Source organism: Nycticebus coucang, chromosome 5, assembly GCF_027406575.1.
Source record: "Nycticebus coucang isolate mNycCou1 chromosome 5, mNycCou1.pri, whole genome shotgun sequence".
Taxonomy (NCBI): Eukaryota; Metazoa; Chordata; class Mammalia; order Primates; family Lorisidae; genus Nycticebus; species Nycticebus coucang.
In genome coordinates this window covers 44,008,866-44,024,995 of record NC_069784.1, presented here as the reverse complement: position 1 = coordinate 44,024,995, position 16,130 = coordinate 44,008,866, and the positions used below count along the sequence as shown (strand labels likewise).

General features: G+C 39.7%; 2 protein-coding genes across 7 annotated transcripts in view; one reads left to right on the top strand and one right to left on the bottom strand.

The window, feature by feature from the left end:
• PHTF1 (putative homeodomain transcription factor 1) overlaps positions 1-15,987 on the top strand; it is a 59,589-nt gene extending 43,602 nt beyond the window's left edge. For 2 of the 6 annotated variants that reach the window (XM_053590931.1, XM_053590928.1), the window contains 8 exons: positions 1,159-1,287; positions 1,657-1,929; positions 2,580-2,711; positions 3,164-3,250; positions 6,409-6,564; positions 8,511-8,606; positions 9,765-9,890; positions 10,267-10,892. In XM_053590931.1, the coding sequence (XP_053446906.1) occupies positions 1,159-1,287; positions 1,657-1,929; positions 2,580-2,711; positions 3,164-3,250; positions 6,409-6,564; positions 8,511-8,606; positions 9,765-9,890; positions 10,267-10,320 (1,053 nt within the window). In that variant the 3' untranslated portion in view covers positions 10,321-10,892. Of the gene's footprint in view, positions 1-1,158; positions 1,288-1,656; positions 1,930-2,579; positions 2,712-3,163; positions 3,251-6,408; positions 6,565-8,510; positions 8,607-9,764; positions 9,891-10,266; positions 11,127-15,893 lie in introns of those variants that run through there. The other 4 variants (XR_008380097.1, XM_053590929.1, XM_053590932.1 and 1 more) reach the window with 4 other exon arrangements.
• The window catches only part of MAGI3 (membrane associated guanylate kinase, WW and PDZ domain containing 3), a 287,932-nt gene continuing 274,963 nt past the window's right edge, over positions 3,162-16,130 (bottom strand). The window contains exon 21 of the mRNA XM_053590927.1: positions 3,162-3,265. Within this exon, the coding sequence (XP_053446902.1) occupies positions 3,234-3,265 (32 nt within the window). The 3' untranslated portion in view covers positions 3,162-3,233. The remainder of the gene's footprint in view (positions 3,266-16,130) is intronic.

The window sequence follows — 16,130 nt, the reverse complement described above, 5'->3', positions numbered from 1 at the left end:
ATAAGACTATAAGGGTTTTTAATTTTAGAGAAGGGCAAAATTAGTGAAGCTGTGGCTTTTTCTTTTTTTTGAGACACAGTCTATCTCGCCCTTGGTAAAGTGCTGTGGCATCATAGCTCACAGCAACCTCAGACTCTTGGGTTTAAGCGATTTTCTTGCTTCAGCCTCCCAAGTAGCTGGAACTACAGGTGCCCACCACAACACCCAGCTATTTTTTGTTGCAGTTGTCGTTGTTTAGCTGGCTTGGGCTGGGTTTGAACCCACCAGCCCCGGTGTATGTGGCCGGTGCCCTCACCATTGAGCTACAGGCGCCAAGCTGAAGCTGCAGCTTTGTGAGAGAACTGTTTTGGTAAAATGGGTGTTGAGCTTTGGTAAAATGGGTACTTGAAAAGTAGGACATAATGCAAGTAGCAGAGGAGGATAGGAAGGTGTTTGCCTTGTCACTGTCTCCTCTTGAGCTTGAGCTTTTCTAAATCCTGCTAATTTTCTGTGTCTTGGTTAGAATAGACACTCACATGCTACATGAGGCCTTTTTATTTATTTATTTTTGAGACAGAGTCTCAAGCTGTCACCTTGGTTAGAGTACCGTGGCTTCATAGCTTACAGCAACCTCCAACTCAAGCGATTCTCTTGCCTCAGTTTTTCTATTTTTAGTAGAGATGGCGTCTTGCTTTTGCTCAGGCTGGTCTCGAGCACGTGAGCTCAGGCTATCCACCTGCCTCGGCCTCCCAGAGTGCTGGGATTATAGGCGTGAGCCACCGCACCCGGCCCTCATGAGGCCTTTTTAGCACCTCTCCTACTTCCTGCTGCTCCCAGTGCAGACTTGCTGCTCTGCAAGTACTTTCTTCCTTAATTTGCCGTGAATATGCTCAGTTTATCATCACTTCCATAGAAACGCCTTGTAGATCAGGGAATCCTTTCTCTTGTCATTATAGAAGACATTTAGCCTCTCTCCAGGTAAGAAAATGGCTTAGAAAAGTGAAAAGAACTAGAAACCAGCATCATAGAAGTGGTTTATTGGAGTGGTGGATGATCTTTGTGAGAGAGTAGCTTGATGAGAAACAACATTGGTGAGTGTAGCCTGGGAGCTAGACGGAGGGAAAGGAATAAGGGAGGAGGGAGGAGTGGAGGTAAACAGTTTTATGTTTTTCTCCTCAGAACCATTTATTCTGGCTTCAGAACTCAAGTCCTGCCTCCGATCGAGTCAGTGCAATAATCTGGGAAGGGAATGAGTGCAAAAAGATGGATATGTCTGTGTTGGAAATAAGTGGCATCATCATGAGCAGGGTAAGAGATGGAATAAGTTTTCAGGTTTTTCAAAAATATATACTTAGTGGTCAGGAGTGATTCTGTAAGAATCTACTTGTGATTAAAGCAATATGACTGCCTTGGAAATACAAATGTGGAATTTCTGTAGTTAGAATCTTAAAGTATTTTTTAAAATTTTGTTCTACGTGTTCTTTATTAGCATGATTGGCTGTTCAGGGGTACTCTACAAATATTCTTTATCTCATTTAAGTGTAATTTTTAATAAGGTCTAAAAGTCATAAATCTGTGTTGTTTTTATTTGTCTTTTAAAATGTGTTTTTAATAGTTTAAATATTGCCTTGTAACTCCATTTAGCTATGCAATAATGATGGAACTTTTAATTCCCAGGTTAACGCGTACCAGCAAGGAGTAGGTTATCAGATGCTGGGAAATGTGGTCACCGTTGGATTAGCATTTTTCCCTTTTTTATATCGACTTTTCCGAGAGAAGAGCCTTGACCAGCTAAGGTCCATTTCAGCTGAGGAGATCTTCACTCTGTTTTGTGGGGCACCGCCAGTTATACCGATTGTTATTTTGTCTGTAATTAATTTTGTTGAAAGATTGTGTCTTACTTGGATGTTTTTTTTCATGATGTGTGTGGCAGAGAGAACATACAAACAGGTCAGTGGAGGAAAGTTTTTTTTACCTTTGTTTATATATATATATGATGTTCCATTGAGTTTCTGTTCTTTCTGTTTGGTGTCTTTCCAAAAGTTAATGCGGGCAATGAAAGATTGACAGTGGATGTTTGGTACTTGTGAATTTTAACATTTATGTCACTGTTTAAAACTTACATATTATAGTCTGAAATTTTGCTGAGCTCCATGTAGGTATGTGAAAATGTTTTTGAGAAATAAATTTGTTGAAATTTGATGAGTTATGGGTTGAAGACTTAACATATTGACAATGTGCACAGGAAATGTGATTGTGAATGGAAATGTAATTAGAGAGTAAGTTAGGGTTACGTATGAACATTTGAGTTGTGAGGCTGGGGATTCATAAATTCCAAGTATTCTTTGGGGATCACCAAAAAACATTCCTTGCAGCTGTCCAGGGTATACCATATTGTGAAGAATTATATAATGTGCTTTGGAAGCAACAGAGCCATGAGCTATAAGTTAAGTTTTTGCCCTGTCCATCTAATGGTTACTGATTAGAATGTCATTCTTTTAAACATTTTTATATGCTGGGAATATTGTTGACAATTATGTGAATGCTCACACAGAGACATATGCACATTTCACTTTGTGATGTTTTTAAACCTCTTCTAGAGATTTTTATTTGCAAAACTCTTCAGCCATATTACTTCTGCCAGGAAAGCTAGGAAATATGAAATACCTCATTTCAGACTTAAAAAGGTGGAGAATATTAAAATATGGTTATCTCTGCGTTCCTACCTAAAGGTGAGTTGTATATGATTCACTGGAGTTTCTGGTGGCACTCACCCGTAGGCAGTGCAGCTCTGGGGAGTAAATCAGGTCAGTGGGCTGTCCATTGGCTGGACATCGTGGTGGACGTCAGCCACATGCAGATCAGGTGGGCTCAGTCAGAGCTTAGAAAGGGGACATTTTAGTTTCCTAGGGTGTAGTGATAAACATTCCATCTTTTTTGACTTTTGGGGAAGTATTTCAGCTGAAAGATATGTCAATTACTCAGTCACCCCTTGTTTGGAAAGGTATGAATTTTAGGTACTTCAAGTTCATGATGTCCAAAATCCTGTTAAATGTTAAAATCCTGTCAGGAACTTCTCATAAATGTTTGTTTCACACTAATGTAGTAACATTCAGCGTGTTAATGCTGTGAGGGCTGTGCCGGCTCTGACGTGGAGCGTTAACGTGCGTGTCTCCCTCCACAGAGACGGGGTCCGCAGCGGTCAGTCGACGTGGTGGTGTCGTCCGTCTTCTTACTGACACTTTCCATTGCTTTCATTTGTTGTGCCCAGGTAAACCTTTTATACCTGCTTGAAGGAAAAATGAAAATTCTATTAAAGAGTTCATTTTTATGTTTTAGGCCAGGTCACTGTGTGTTTCTCTACTGTTTTTTTTTTTTTTTGAGAAAGAGTCTCACTATGTCGCCCTGGTAGAGTGCTGTGACGTCACAGCTCACAGCAACCTCAAACTCCTGGGCTTAAATGATTCTCTTGCCTCAGCCTCCCAAGTATCTGGGACTACAGGTGCCCGCCACAGTGCCCAGCTATTTTTTGGTTGGAGTTGACAACATTGTTATTTGGCGGGCCTGGGCTGGATTCGAACCCGCCAGCTCCAGTGTATGTGGTTGGTGCCCTAAGCCGCTGAGCTACAGGTGCCGAGCCTGTTTCTCTATTTTTAATGCATCTGCATTTCTTTTACTAATTGGGATACTTGTTAATTTTTGTAACTTTTAAAGATTAGAATAAAAGTAATTCAAGACATGAAATTCAGTTGGTAATTATTGACGGATCCTAAAGCTGTCATACCATGATTACAAAACATGGATTTTCTACCTCCATCTCTACTTCTGGGCTTTATTAGTTTGCACTCCAAGGTAGACCCTTCCTTTCTTTCTTATTTATTATACTTTGGAACTGTGCATTCTTATTTTTATACAGTTGGTTAAACTATTACTATATTTTTATGCCTAATTGTCCCCTAGAAGTCCTCTCCTATGTCCTTTTGACAGGTCCTTTTATCTTTTTTTTTAAAGCACGTCTGTGCTTTCTGTATTACAAGAAGTTATGGCTTCTTTTATGCTTTTCCATTTATTTGGTTTTAATTCTGTGGTCAGAGGCTGGGCATGGTGGCTCAGGCCTGTGATTCCAGCATTCTAGAAGGCTGAAGCAGGTGGATTGCTTGAGCTCAGAAGTTTCAGACCAGCCTGAGCATGAGTGAGACCCTGTCTCTACTAAAAATAGAAAAACTAGCCGGGCATGGTGTTGGGCACCTGTAGTCCCAGCTACTCAGGAGGCTGAGGCAAGAGGATCAGTTGGGCCCAAGAGTTTGAGGTTGCTGTGAGCTGTGACACCACAGCACTCTACCTAGGCTCCTAGGATGACAGAGTGAGACTGCCCTTCCCCTAAATCCTGTGTCAGAGAACATACTCTGAATGTTTTCAGTCCTTTGAAACATGGAGGGGTTTACTTCATTATCCAGCACTTGGTCAGTTTTATTAAACCTTCTATCAGCACTTTGAGAGGACCTGTACCCTTCATCGTTTGGAGTAGTGTTCTATATATGTCAGTTAGTCCAAGTTTATTAGTTGTGTTGGTCAAAGTACCTGTTATCCTCACTCAGTTTTTGCTCTCCCCCTTCGGTCAGCCATTGATAGAGGTGTGTTTAAGCCTACTAGGATGTGGACTTGTCTGTTTTTCCTTTTATTTCTGTGAATTTTGCTTTATATATCTCAAAGCCAGGTAACTGGGTACGTCCAGATTTTGAATTGTTCCCCACCTTCTTGGTGGATTGACTTTTATGACCTTTGTTGTTTTTTCCCCCTGAACACAGGATGCTCTTCAGAATTACACACCGCACGCCGCATGTAGGTGTTATGTTCTTTAGTCTCCCTTAATCGAGGGAAGTGTCAGGCTTTTTTTGGTCTTTTATGACCTTATAAATGTCTCTATTTCTGTTGTTTCTACTTCATTTGATGTTAATTTAACTGCACCAGCTATGTTTTGTTTAGTTTTTGATTTTATCTTTGTCTACCCTCTTTCATATTTTTGAAGTATCTCTTGTAATCAACATACCCTTCTCTGGTTTCTTATTTTTCAATGCAGCGTCACAATCTTAGTATTTTGGCGTATCTGGCCCGTTTATACTCAATGCAATGACTATAACTACAGATACTGTTGGGTTCCTATTTGGTCCACCTGTTAATTTTTCCTTTTCACTCCTCTCTTGCCATCTTTTTGTTAACCAAACATTTTTTAACATTCCACTTAATCCTGTCTATTAACTTGTTCAATTATTATTGTTTTGGTAATAAGCCCAGTGATTACGATGTGCTTCCTTAGCTTATTGTAGTCTAATGAAATGATTGATGTACTATTTTCTTATAATGCCAGGATCTTAGAGCACAGCCTCGTTTACCCGTTCCCCTTCTGTGTCGTTGTTGCCTTTCATCTAATTGTACAGATATTTTAAATCCACAGATGAAATTGTTACGTTTGTGTCATCATCCGCCTCCGTTTACCTGGATTGCTTTTCATTATTTCTTGCATTTCTCTGTTTCTCTGCGGGGTTATTTTTCTCCTATTTGAATAACTCCTTTAGTATTTGTTTTAGTGCTAGTCATCTGGTGGTGATGAATTCTCTTCAGTTTTTGCTTTTTGAAATGTCCTTTACCACTTTCATTTTTGAATTTTTTTTTTTTTTTTGAGGTAAAGTTTGTTCTGTCACTCAGGCTAGAGTGACATCATCACAGCTCACTGCAACCTCAAACTCTTAGCTCAAATCAGCCTCTTGCCTCACCATGCTAAATAGTTGGGACTATTGGTGTGTGCCACCACACTGACTAATTTCTCTATTTTTTGTAGAGGTGGGGTGGGTCTCGCTCTTGCTTGCACTGGTCTCAAACTTCTAGTCTCAAGCAATCCTCCCACTTCGGTAGGATTACAAGCATGAGCCACCACACCCAGCAATAAATTTTACTAGTAATAGAATTCTAGGTTTCCAGTATTTCCTCTCAACACATTTAGGATTCTGTTGTCTTACGTTTTCCTTTATTTTTATTTTTATTTTTAGAGACAGGGTCTCACTTTATCACCCAGGCTAAAGTGCAGTGGTGTCATCAGAGCTCACTGCAGCCTCAAACTCCTGGGCTCCATCAATCCACCCGCCAAAGCCTCCTGAGTCCCTAAGACTACAGGGGCACACCACTACGTCCTGCTAATTTTTCTATTTTTTGTAGAGATGGGGGTCTTGCTTTTGCTCCGGTTGATCTTGAACTCCAGGCCTCAAGCAGTCCTCCGGCCTTGGCCTCCCAGAGTGCTAGGATTACAGGTGTGAGCCACCATGCCTGGCCAAGTATTAGATTTTTGAAAATGTTTTAAAATTGATAGGGTAAAGGAATAATTATTACAAGACAAATGAGAAACTTAACTTTCTTTTTTGATCTTTTATATAGGTTCTCCAAGGACATAAAACTTTCTTGAATGATGCTTATAACTGGGAATTTTTGATCTGGGAAACAGCTTTACTACTTTTTTTACTGCGCCTGGCCTCATTGGGGTCTGAAACAAATAAGAAATACAGTAACGTTTCAATACTACTTACTGAACAGGTATTGATTGGTCCTGTGATTTTTGATTCAGTGGTTAGGGGTAGCATGACTTACTGTAAGATTTATGCAGAGGAATTAGGCTTGAATCACTCTCTAGTTATCACTTTCTAGCTATGTGACCTCACAAGTCACTGCTTCTTTGTAATTGTTTTCTCCATATAAAATGGGTATAATATTTCACCTGTTCCCAGGACTGTGAGAACTAAGATCTAATGAATTGAAAATGCTTTGTGGAGCGGCACCTGTGGCTCAGTCGGTAAGGTGCCGGCCCCATATAACGAGGGTGGCGGGTTCAAACCCGGCCCCGGCCAAACTGCAAAAAAAAAAAAAAAAATAGCTGGGCGTTGTGGCGGGCGCCTGTAGTCCCAGCTGCTTGGGAGGCTGAGGCAAGAGAATCGCTTAAGCCCAGGAGTTGGAGGTTGCTGTGAGCTGTGTGATGCCATGGCACTCTACCAAGGGCCATAAAGTGAGACTCTGTCTCTACAAATAAAAAAAGAAAATGCTTTGTGTACTACGAACGCATTTGTATTGGTCATAATGGAACATGCTTTTAATCTCATAGTCTACATCAAGTGTTAGGTCTTAGGTACTTTTGTTTAATATGTATAATAAGCTTCTTCAGTTCTATATCAGACATAGAACACAATATTTAGTGTTTGGAAAATCTTATTTTTTAGCATGTAAGTAGATACTAAGATTGAGAAATGTTTCTTGTAAATACAGAGTAGTATAAAGTGTGTTTTAAAAATTTTGTTTTTAACTTGAAGTTTATGGATAAACTTGAAATTAAAACATTTGTGATCATTTGTGAGTTAAAACATTTTTTTTTAAATTTCCTTTTTAAATTTTTTTGCTTGACAATCATAATGGAGCATTCTTTCTATAAGGGAAAAAAATAAGGTATTAGAAAAGTAAAAGCAGCTATTTCCTTTCATTCAAAAATGTTTAATGAGGCTGTTGGATTGTTTTAAGATGTAGTTTTTGAACTCCAGTATACATGCTAATTGTGTTACCTTACAGTTAATATTAAAATTTTTCATTGTTTTGATATTTAAGTTGCTTCATCATAATTATTATTAATTTTTGAGGTGGAGTCTCACTGTGTTACATCACAGCTCATAGCAACTTCTAACTCTTGGGCTTAAGTGATTTTCTTGCCTCAGCCTCCCAAGCAGCTGGGATTATAGGCACCCACCACAACGCCTGGCTGTTTTTTGGTTGTAGTTGTCATTGTTGTTGGGCAGGCCCAGGCCGGGCCGGGTTCAAACCCGCCAGCCCCTGTGTATGTGGCTGGCGCCCTAGCCGCTAAGATACAGGTCCTGAGCCATTAATTATTATTATTATTATTAATAACAACAACAATGTTTAAGATAAGGATTAGAAACAAAAACCTTGTAAAGAATAAAGGAACATAAATTATTTTTTACAATAGTTTTTCTTTGCCATAAGAAAAGGAGAATGGAGGAAGGAAGGATACATGCCATGCTCTCTGTAGGAATAGCTCCTGAAATTTCAAAGCATTTTACTTGAAAACATAATCATTGGCTGGGCGCGGTAGCTCATGCTTATAATCCCAGCACTCTGGGAGGCCAAGGCAGAAGGACTGCTTGAGCTCAGGTGTTCAAGAGCAGCCTGAGCAAGAGGGAGACCCAGTCTGTACTACAGACAGACAGATTAGCCCGGTGTTGTGGCGGCACCTGTAGTCCCAGCTACTCAGGAGGCTGAGGCAGAAGGATCACTTGAACCCAGGAGTTTGAAGTTGCTGTGAGCTAGGCTGATGCCATGACAGTCTAGCCAGGTGACAAATCAGGTTCTATCTCAAAAAAAAAAAAAAACAAAAAAGAGAGAGAGAAAAGAAAACATGACCCTTGTAATCCGACTGATTTTGTTCAGTGTATTTATCTTTCTACTATGAAACTTACCTTAATCTCCATTCCTTTCCTTAGATTAATTTATATCTTAAGATGGAAAAAAAGCCAAATAAGAAGGAACAGCTCACTCTAGTAAACAATGTATTAAAGCTGTCCACCAAGTTGTTGAAAGTAAGTCATATCCTTTGATACACTTTTACTACTATTTTAATTAAATCAGCTTCTTTGAGAAGGCACCAAAGTTAGATGATGCCCAGGGCAAGGAGGAAGCCTGGGAGCAAAGGCTTCAGCCACAATCAGGAGTCTGGGACACAGGTTATTGTGGAGGTTAGGGTCAGAGCTGAGGTTGCAGAGCTTCTGGAGGCAAGGCTGAGGACAAAAAGAGGGTCCCTGTCACCAAGTTGGACACCTGATGGAGGACATGAAGATCAAGTCCTGGGAGGACATCTACCTGTTCTCCCTGCCCATCAAGGAACAGTCTAGAGTGGCTGTTAGTCTGGGTGTTAGTGCTCCAGGGAAGTAGCCAGTGCCTTCCTTGGGGCTGTAATAATGGTCAGGTTCTCCATTGTCCCTTTGTGGGGAGGCTACTGGGGAACAAGATTGGCAAGCCCAACACGATCCTTGTAAGGTGACTGGCTGGCTGCAGCTCTGTGCTGGTGGCCTCAGCGCTGTTCTCAGAGGCACTGACATCATCTTGGGCCCTGTACCCAAGAAGCTGCTGCTGCTGGCTGCTAATTTCCCACTGCTGCATGCCAGCCAAGGGCGGCGCTGCTTGCCTGGACAGCTGCACCAAGGACACCTTCAATGCTGTCTCTAGGCCTACAGCCACCTCGCCCCAAACCTCTGGAAAGAGATGTTTAATCAGCCCTCCCTATCAGGAATTCACTGACCATGGCCTAAAGCGTCTGTCTGGAGGATGTAGTGTTTTTATTCAGAAAAGTCTGTTTAAAATAAATCAATGGGTCTCTTCTTGAAAAATGCCCTAGTAACACACAATAGGCTTATAGATTCAAAATTCTGATCTAATGGTTTTAGGTTAATGACTATGTAAGAAAAAATTTCTGGTCTTCTTACGCAGGTTCTGATGATTGCTGATGTGTCACAGTTTTTAAATTATATTTTTTTAAACCACAAATGACACATTGGTCAAATTACCTTGAAATTCATAATGGAAAAGTAGATGAGAATACATTATGGATTTTTTGAAGGTAGCTTCAAAAAAGCCTTAAGCAGCCATCCTCACCCAGGAGTTAAAAACAATAGCGAGAAGTCACTGAGAAGCTTTGAGAAAACGCGTCTCCTATCTCAGCTCTCCCATGTTTTCTGTAGGAGCTGGACACGCCGTTTAGACTCTATGGACTGACGATGAATCCCTTAATCTACAATATCACCAGAGTCGTTATCCTCTCTGCTGTCTCAGGTGTTATAAGTGATCTTCTTGGATTTAATATCAGAGTAAGTATGACCACCCCTCAGTAGTGCCTCAGTCTCGAACGTGGCCATGTGATTATCTGTCCTCCTCAGACATGGTGTGCATGTGTACGCGTGTGACTAGCATGGAAATAAATCTTGGAGTGTAAAGAAATAAGCATTTTGACTGGTGTTCCACAGGCTTCTCAGCTTAGCTTTCTCATTTACATAAGGACAGTAGACTGCGCTCTTGAATGGAACAAAAAATGGTTTGAATTTCCTATCAGTTTAATAGCATGAGACTGCTGAGGGTTTTATTCTGATCTAGGGAAACAGACACGGACAGAATGAATGAAAACCAACACCGTGTGGACTGCGGCGTGTTCTCTGATTCTGAGAGTTTTTCATGTTTTTTCTCTAGGATGTTCTCTTGAGGCTATCGCCAGACTTGATATTTTTTCTCCTTGGTTCATAGTCACGTAAGTGTATCTAAATGAATTTCACCTGTTTGTCTTAAAACTAACTTATTTTGGTGATTTTCTTTTTTAGCTGTGGAAAATTAAATCATAAGCTGAATTAAAAGCCTGGACTCTCTCTTCTGGCTGGCATCATACTTACCCACTGAGGAAGGAGAGGACGGCAGAAGCCAGTGAGATACCCCCTGCTTGTTCACATGTGCAAATCTGAAGAATGGTGTTTGCAGAGGAACAAGTCCTTTCTACCGGGTGTGCATGCTAAAATCTGTACTCTCATGGTTTTCAAACATTATGAATGGTCAGACTAAAGAGTGTGTGTTATGATAACACAAGGACAATTTTTTAAGTTAGGAAATTTATCCGGGCTCTTCAGTACTGTGACAGTTATATTTACTGGAAATAGCCTTTTGGGTAACTGGTAGATGCCCAAAGCATGAAACATATCTTTTATTGGAAATATGCAAATTCAGTACTTTTCTATTGCAGTCTATAGAATTGAAGATTTCATTTCTCTATCAAAGAGAGACCAAACACACTATTTTAGGTTGAATCCAAATAAAAGAAATTTACTGGAAAATTTCAGTTTCTAGGCTTTTTTTTTTGTGGTTGAAAGGGAAAAAGAAACTTTTAAACTGTGAACTTCCGCTAAACTGTGGAGAAATTTTTAATTCATTTATAATTTTGAATTAATTCTAATAACTATATTGTTGGTGAAAGTCATGCATATACTATGTTATGTAATTCAGCATGAAAAATTTAAGTATGTGCTTGTTCATCTCTGTCCGTCACACAACGTGCTTTCCACACACATCATCTGAGCTGTGTTTCCCATCCCAGCACAGGCGTCATTAATAGTGTGTCTGTTGTGCAAGTTAATTTGTTCACCTACAGTCCACTCTCAGTGTCTGTAATCAGCCAGGCCGGGCCTTTGATGATGTAGCTGCTCTTATTAGCATCCCCTCTCCACACACACTCATGGACATGTGTTAATGAAAACTCTAGTAGTCAACTTCTAATTCTTTCTCATTATGTTACCTGCTTTGAAGAATCTCTTGAGGCAAATTGAAAGCCTGAACATTTTCATGATAAGATTTTGTGCATTTTTAAATGAAAGTAATTTAGAAACTTGGTTACTTCATGTAAAGCGTGTACTCATTTAGAATCAAAGTATCAGCTACACACATTCTATAATGAGCAGGATGATTTGTGAGCTCTAACGTTGGATTTCTCAGAAGTTCAGGATTGAGGTCAGACCTGTCTGAATTCAAATCCTGAGCCTGCCGCTTACTGGCTTCATAATCTGGGACAAGGTAACCTCTTTGAGTCTCCATTTCCTCACCAGTGAAATGGGGATAATAACTCTATACTAGAGTTACTAATGTACTATATACTAGAGTTATTAAGATTAAATGAGGTTATCATGTAAGTTATTTGAATAGTATAAAGTATTTAGCACTTAGTAAATACCACACAATAAACATTTGTTATTACCATTATATTTGAAGTCCTTCAAAAATCGGATAGATTCCTAACTACGAAGTTAGAAACACAGGAGGCAAGTTTGCCAAACTAGAAGTGGATAAGCAAAGCTATTCTACATGCTGCAGGAGTGATTTTGTTTTTAATGGTTGAACTTCATCATGGGGCTTTATCTACCTTTCGAAGGACTGTTCTGTAGAAGCATGCCTCGTTTTCATATTTTAATGTATAAATGAAGAAGATTCAGAATTTTCTACAGGGAAGAATTCCAGCTCTTTGTAAGCCTTCATATTCCCTTATACTTCTTAAGGCTACTTGCATAGCAGCACTGAAAATATATCCAAGTTAGTGGATATCTTAAACTAATTCTGCTAACTAAAGCAAAGATGATAGATTTCATGTAATAATTACTGCATAGTTAAGTCATTAAATTGCTGATAAATTTTGATAGTAGAACCAGAAAACAGCCATCTAAATAAACAAATAAATATGTTACTGTTTAAAAGCACAGGTAGTTTTTAGGCATTGGAGCATGCCATGATGATGTAAAATTTGCTCTGAGAGACTCCCCATACCAGACTGAAGTGTTACCTTCTGTAACAGATCCACGTGTACACCAGTGTTCCTCAGTGTCAGCAGCACACTGTGGACTGAGCTTCCACTTAAACCCGTCTTTTTTTTTTTTTGAGATAGTTTTACTTTGTCACCCTCGGTAGAGTGCTATGGCATCACAGCTCACAGCAACCTCCAACTCTTGGGCTTAAGCCATTCTCTTGCCTCAGCCTCCCAAGTAGCTGGGACTGCAGGCACCCACCACAGAGCCCGGCTATTTTTTATTGCAGTTATTGTTTAGCTGGTCCCAGCCGGGTTTGAACCCACCAGCCTGGGTGTATGTGGCCGGCACCCTACCCCCTGGGCTGCGGGAGCCACCTTAAACACGTCTTTGTGGAAGTTATTAGACTGTTGTACTGTTTAAATACTTTCAATATTTACTGCTTTCTTGTTTGTTTTTTTTTTTTTGAGACAGAGCCTCAAGCTGTCACCCTGGGTAGAGTGCTATGGTATCACAGTTCACAGCAACATCCAACTCCTGAGCTCAAGCGATTCTCTGTCTCAGCCTCCTAAGTAGCTAGGACTACAGGCGCCCGCCACAATGCCTGGCTATTTTTTGGTTGCAGCCGTCATTGCTGTTTGGCAGGCCCAGGCTGGTTTCGAACCCACCAGCTCAGGTGTATGTGGCTGGCGCCTTAGCTGCTTGAGCCACAGGTGCCGAGCCTATTCACTGCTTTCTTAAAACTCCACTCTCTTTGGTGGATATATTAAACATAAAATTCTTCATTTGTCCACACTTTTTTGCATTTGGCTTCTTTTTTCTACGTAAGAATATCTTGCTATTGAACAAGGAAATAACAGATATTCCTATGTAGAAATAAGAAGCCAAAGGTTTTTCTGGGCCTAAGACTTCTGAAATAGGAGTTGACCCTGTTCAAAAGCTGTTTGGTCCATAAAGACAGCTATAAATAGGGTCTTAGCCCTCTAACCTCACCAGTGAGAAGATGTAACAGCATCCCAAAACTTTTCTGCCCCTTGTGACCAGTAAGAAAACTGTATACTAAAACAACCCCAAACGGTTTGCTACCTCTTTCTGCAGCCTGTGACCTCTCCACTGTGAGCCTGAGAACTACGGAATTTTGTTTCTTTTTAGTGTGACTTAAAGCAGTGGTGGGTAAGAATTTATTTTTCCTCTCGAGTATTAAATTAATAATCTTAGGTTTTATTCATAGCAAGAGTTAAATCATGTCAGGAACACGTCATTCTGAAAGTATAAAACTAAATAAAATGAACTTTAAAAACAATGTGACTTGCTATCGTCTGATGAAATAGTGATCTTGTGGTAACTGGATTTACATTACTATATCCATTATAAATGCCTAGTAATTGAATTTCCAAGGGAAAAAAAACTGTTTTCCCTCCCTGATAGTGTGAGAAATGATTTTTTTTTAGTAGCAAATTATTTGCCCAAAGCTATTTTCTTTACAATGAAAGGTGAAAAATAGGTATGATGGTATTCAACTGACTAGTTTCAGAGTTTACATATAGATAAAAGCATTACTCTATGTGGCCAGGCACGGTGGCTCACACCTGTAATCCCAGCACTCTGGAAGGCCGAGGCAGGTGGATTGCTTGAGCTCATGAGCTCAAGACCAGCCTGAGCAGAAGCGAGACTGCTTCTCTACTAAAAATAGAAAAACTGAGGCAAGAGGATTGCTTGAGCCCAAGAGTTTGAGGTTGCTGTGAGCTATGATGTTACAGCACTCTACCCAGGGCAGCAGCTTGAGACTGTCTCAAAAAGAAAAAAAAAACTATTACTCTACAGGTAAAGTCATCATTGTAAGAGTCTTCCTGACTGTCAGACTTTGAATATGTGTTACTTGGAGGGACAGACCATGATGGGGAAACTAGCTTTAAAAATCTGACAGTAAAAGAAATGCAAGCAATAAACTGGGTTTTTTTGGTTTGTTTTTTAATATCTATATAAAAAATAACGAGCGATTTACAGATCTCTTTCTCTAATCAGAACCTCAAGTGTATATATAAAGGTACTGTACAATATATAAACATTTACAGCCAGTACATCCATATTTTGCTCAGCATTCCAAGGCCACGTTGCTAAGTCGGAATATAATCAGGTTACTTAGGAAGAGCCACATCAGACTGACAACATAGGACATCAGTTATGTCACACCTAACAATAAAAATAGGATTTGTATTACTAATTGTGGACTATAGGGAAAATAAACCATTTCTGTGGTACTAAATTCTTAGCATTTATCAAGCCTCCTAAATTCACTCTATTTGAGTAGTTACAATAGGTGGGTAAATATAATTCTGGATGAAAAGAGGATTTCAAAAATCTCACACTGGGAAACATGTCTTATCTACAGGGGCTGATACAGTTGTTATATTGAAGAGTTTCACAGTTGGACTCTCAGAGGGAAGGACTCTGACATAATGTGCTTCACAACAAAATGAACTCGGGGTGACAGAACTAGCACGTTCAAACGCTCCATAAAACAGTTTTATTTTGAGAAGGCGCCTTTATTTATAGATGCTACTTTAGGGGATCGGAAAACCTGGATCTATCTTATGGAGTTAACTATCTCCAACTCCCAACAAACATTTTATTTAGACTTTTAAAAGGAATTCTGAAAATTTGTGCAAGCTAAGCAGATGTTTCTCACTTTCTTGTTTTTAAATAAGAAAGTTAATGTTGCTAAAAGTTAAATAGGACCCAGCAAGGACTGTCTACCACATTTGTCCTTCCGTGCTGGCAGGCCTTACACAGGCTCTGTTTCTATTAATAAATACCCAAATTTATACATCTGCTACCAGAAGAGTCGGTACTTTACTTGTTGATGGACTATGCAACCAGTTTCATTATCAAGTCCCTCGCACAGTTTATAATTTTGACTCTTCAAATATGTACTAAAGTCTACTGACTTTAGTTGCAGGTCCAACCGAAATATCCAGAAAGTAGATAGATAGCTTTTCTCTGAAGAGCAGTAAGCTTTATTTCCCCATGTTTCTTTGTGGTTTCATAACGAAATAACTGAAATAGGGTCACCTGAGATGCTATCGCTACATCAGAGTTGGGAAACACAGCAGGAGGTAAACTCTTTCTCATTTTGAACTTTCAATTGTAAGTAATATCTTTAACAGTGATTTGAAATGCCTTCTCCAGGCAAATTAAAATAAAAAGCATTAAGAAAGCATCAATGTTCCACTATACATTTTTTCCCTTAAAAGCAGTGATGTTTCAGTTTTATTTTTGAACCTGGACATCATTAGTGGCTGTTAGAAGAGACAACTTCCATCTTCAATGAGTTAACAATCTCTTCTGCAAAGACTCAAATATTTCTCTCTGCAAACATGCAACATGCTATTGATAACATCAACTTCCAAGCCAAATCTAACTTTTTTCATTACTGTGGAAATAGCTGGATGAGAAGGCTAACTTGTGCTAGGTAACTTGGCACAAATATGAAGTGAGTTGTGACCACATTGTTGATACCAACCTATGTCATTTGTTCAGACACTGGTGGAGATGAGCCGGGCAGCCTGAGCAGGTGTCAGACGAGCGCGTGGATGCAGCTCCTTCCTGAGTGCCCGGAGGGCAGCCAGCCATGACAGTTGGTTCTTAGAGATCCTAAAGGCCCTTCATGCAGCCTAGGTAACGTGATGCTCAAATTAAAACGTGTGTTTCAGAATTTCTGAAAAAAAATTTTCTGGAAAAATGCTTTTTAGTAAGAAAAGATTACAACTTGTTTTT